At 41.7% G+C, this 3,272-nt stretch overlaps 1 protein-coding gene across 1 annotated transcript in view; it reads left to right on the top strand.

Moving 5' to 3' along the window:
* AKT2 (AKT serine/threonine kinase 2) overlaps window positions 1–3,272 on the top strand; it is a 41,241-nt gene that overhangs the window by 35,621 nt on the left and 2,348 nt on the right. Inside the window, exons 10-12 of the mRNA XM_018565075.1 lie at window positions 1,102–1,230; window positions 1,669–1,883; window positions 3,116–3,203. Of these exons, the coding sequence (XP_018420577.1) occupies window positions 1,102–1,230; window positions 1,669–1,883; window positions 3,116–3,203 (432 nt within the window). The remainder of the gene's footprint in view (window positions 1–1,101; window positions 1,231–1,668; window positions 1,884–3,115; window positions 3,204–3,272) is intronic.

Consider the following 3,272-nt stretch of genomic DNA (forward strand, 5'->3'; position numbering starts at 1 on the left):
CTCTCTCTCTCTCTTCAGCATTTACTACAAATGGGAAAGTCCATATATGATAAATTATGTCACTGGAGATCCCTGCTGATCGGATCCCATCAGCAGGGATCTCGAGTGACATAATTTACCATATATGGACTTTCCCATTTGTAGTAAATGCTGAAGAGAGAGAGAGAGAGAGCTCCTTCCCCTCTCATCAGCGATCGGATCCGATCAGCAGGGATCTCCAGTGACATCATTTACCATATATGGGCTTTCCCATTTGTAGTAAATGCTGAAGAGAGAGAGAGAGAGCTCCTTCCTCTGTCATCAGCGATCCACGATCATTTTAGTATGTCAGTGTCAGGAGGGGGGGGAAGGAGCTGGCACACGGGGACGTGCAGGTAAGGAGAGAGCTGCTGCGCATGTCCATATATTCGTGGACGCGCAGCAGCTCTCAAGAATCACTGTCAGTCATCAGTGGGGAGGATCCCGTCAGATACATCGGGATGTCTTCTCATTGCGGCGCTTAGCCCCGCCCACCGCCTTAAATAAGGTTTTACAGCCTTACTGTGCATTTCGGCTAATTAGAGTAAATTACATTATTTACTTATTTAGCCTAAGGAATGCATTAATAAAAAAAAAGATAGAACCCCATAGTTCTCCTTTAAAAGCCCGAGCAATCCAGTTGCTTGTGATCTGCTTTTTTATTCCCTTCATATAGCTGATCAGGGTGGGAGATGAGTGCTGGTTAGCTGTTTCTACCACAAAGTTCAAGGGAGACTACTTATTTTTACATGAGTGCAAACCATCCTATCTAACGGTCTTTTGGAGCCTTGTGTACTGTATTCCTTGCATAATAACTATCCTAGGCTGACAACACTGCTCCTCCATAAATACAGTACAGTGAGTGAGCGTTATCACCCTAGGACCCAACATGTGTTTTTTTTTTTAGCAGGATCATTAAGTGGAAATTTGGGGAAAAGCCGGATAAAACCAAATGAATACATCTACAGCCTTAGATTCTAGGACATGAATACTGAGTTCATTGTGCTTGCAGCGATCATCTTTTCAGTTTTCAAACATTAGTGTGATGGCATACCTGCTTTTTTCCTCTCTTCTTCCCTAAAGTTGGAGAACCTTATGCTGGATAAAGATGGGCATGTAAAGATTACGGATTTCGGACTTTGTAAAGAGGGCATCACAGACGGCGCTACCATGAGAACGTTTTGTGGAACCCCAGAGTATCTGGCCCCAGAGGTAACTGTTTATACATGGGTTGTTGTTCTTATATATGGCGGCAAGTCCGTCCGTCCCCCCCCCCCTCCAACCTCCTGCATGGTTCCCGCACCTGCATACCAATAACCCCCACCCTCTCCACATTGCCTGATTACCAACCTCTATAGGATGGTGTATGCAGGCCAGCCCACACTATCAACACTGCACCTTACACTACTCCCACCACCAAGGTTCTTGGGCGCACTTACAGGAGGTTTGGGCGTCCCCAGTATTTAGCAGGCCAACTAGGAGATGGCATTGATTGTCTGAAAGTGTTGCGGACATCCTTAGTGCACAGCAGGGAAATATGTGCATTGTTTTACAGCTTTTGACAAAACATTTTCTATATATACTTATTCAGTTGTGCATTTACCTGTTGGGTTGGATTTGACCTTAAATAAAACTACGTTCACGTCTTAGGTGCTGGAGGACAATGACTATGGTCGGGCAGTCGATTGGTGGGGCCTGGGAGTAGTCATGTATGAGATGATGTGTGGCCGGTTACCCTTCTACAATCAGGACCATGAGAGGCTGTTTGAACTTATTCTCATGGAAGAAATCCGCTTTCCACGAACACTCAGTCCTGAAGCCAAGTCTCTGTTAAGTGGCCTACTTAAAAAGGATCCAAAACAAAGGTAAAGATTCATATATGGCAGTGAGGATGCTTATATGCGTTGTGACATCTGACAAAATGTGTCTGTTACATGTCTACATAGTTAAAACAGGAGCAAAAGAAACTTTCATGTCACATCTACACTGGATATAAAAAGTCTACACACCCCTGTAAAAATGGCGGGTTTTTTAAATGTAAAAAGATCAGACCAAGATAAATCACTTCAGATTTTTTTTCCACCTTTTTTATTGTGACCTATGATCTGTATAATTTAATGAAAACAATCTGAAATCTTTAGAGGGGGCTAAAAAATAAAAACGTAAAACTTGCAATAACGTGGCTGCATAAATATACACCCCCTTAAACTAATACTTTGTTAAAGCACCTTTTTATTTTATGACAGCATACTCTCCAAAGAGGAGTTCATTATTGTTCTCTTTACTTATCAGTATTGAATAACAGATAAAGCATCAAAGTTCAACTCCAAAGTGACGGGCCTTACCATTATTGGTACATTGAATATTTTTTGTACAGATGATGATGTGACACTTGTGGTAGTTTCAAAAGGCGATTGTTCATTATCAAGCAATTCCATAACCGTTAAAATTAATGAAAACACAGATCAAGTTTTCTACAGATCATGGCATTTTAACGTTAATCGATATTCAATTATTGCCATTTATGTTATCAGTCTCACGGCAATGGATACATAACGTTCTTGTAGATAAAATGCTTACCTCTGCTGGGGGAAAATGTTCCTTCTAGTCATGCTCACCTAAAAGCCTAGACATTTGGCTTGCAATCTATGATGATGAGCAGGAGGGTCAGAATTGAGATTTTGATCCTCCTGTTCATTAGAGATCATGTGACCAAGGCCTAGTTTTTTGGATATATGAACAAAGCCAGGAACAGTATTTTTTCCAGGTAAAGCATTTCAGTTTAATTTGATTTTGGGGTATATTTCACTTTATAACTTGTCATATCGTTATAAATTTACTTTTACATTACCCTGCACGGTACACCAATTTAAGCCCACCTGTTGGTGGCACACACACACACCACCCACCTCAGCCAAAGCTACCGTAACTGTCAAGAAGTCAATTGGGAGTGGCTGGGTTTTGGTGAGATGGGTAATGCATTCTGCAATTTATTACATTGGGTCAGTGTGACTAGTGAAACAGAATCTACTGTTTATAGATGGAATAACCAAGTTCCCATTGCAAGGTTATTCATTATTTATATTGGGCATTGCAGGCTTGGAGGTGGACCCAATGATGCCCAAGAGGTGAAAGATCATCGCTTCTTTTCTTGTATCAACTGGCAAGATGTCGACCAGAGAAAGGTAACTTACAGCTGCACGTGTATTTGCGTCTGTAGTTTGCTGATACTTTCATATCGTAGGGGGGGGGGG

The sequence above is a fragment of the Nanorana parkeri genome, unplaced genomic scaffold (genome assembly GCF_000935625.1).
Source record: "Nanorana parkeri isolate BGI_ZX_2015 unplaced genomic scaffold, ASM93562v1 scaffold810, whole genome shotgun sequence".
Taxonomy (NCBI): domain Eukaryota; kingdom Metazoa; phylum Chordata; class Amphibia; order Anura; family Dicroglossidae; genus Nanorana; species Nanorana parkeri.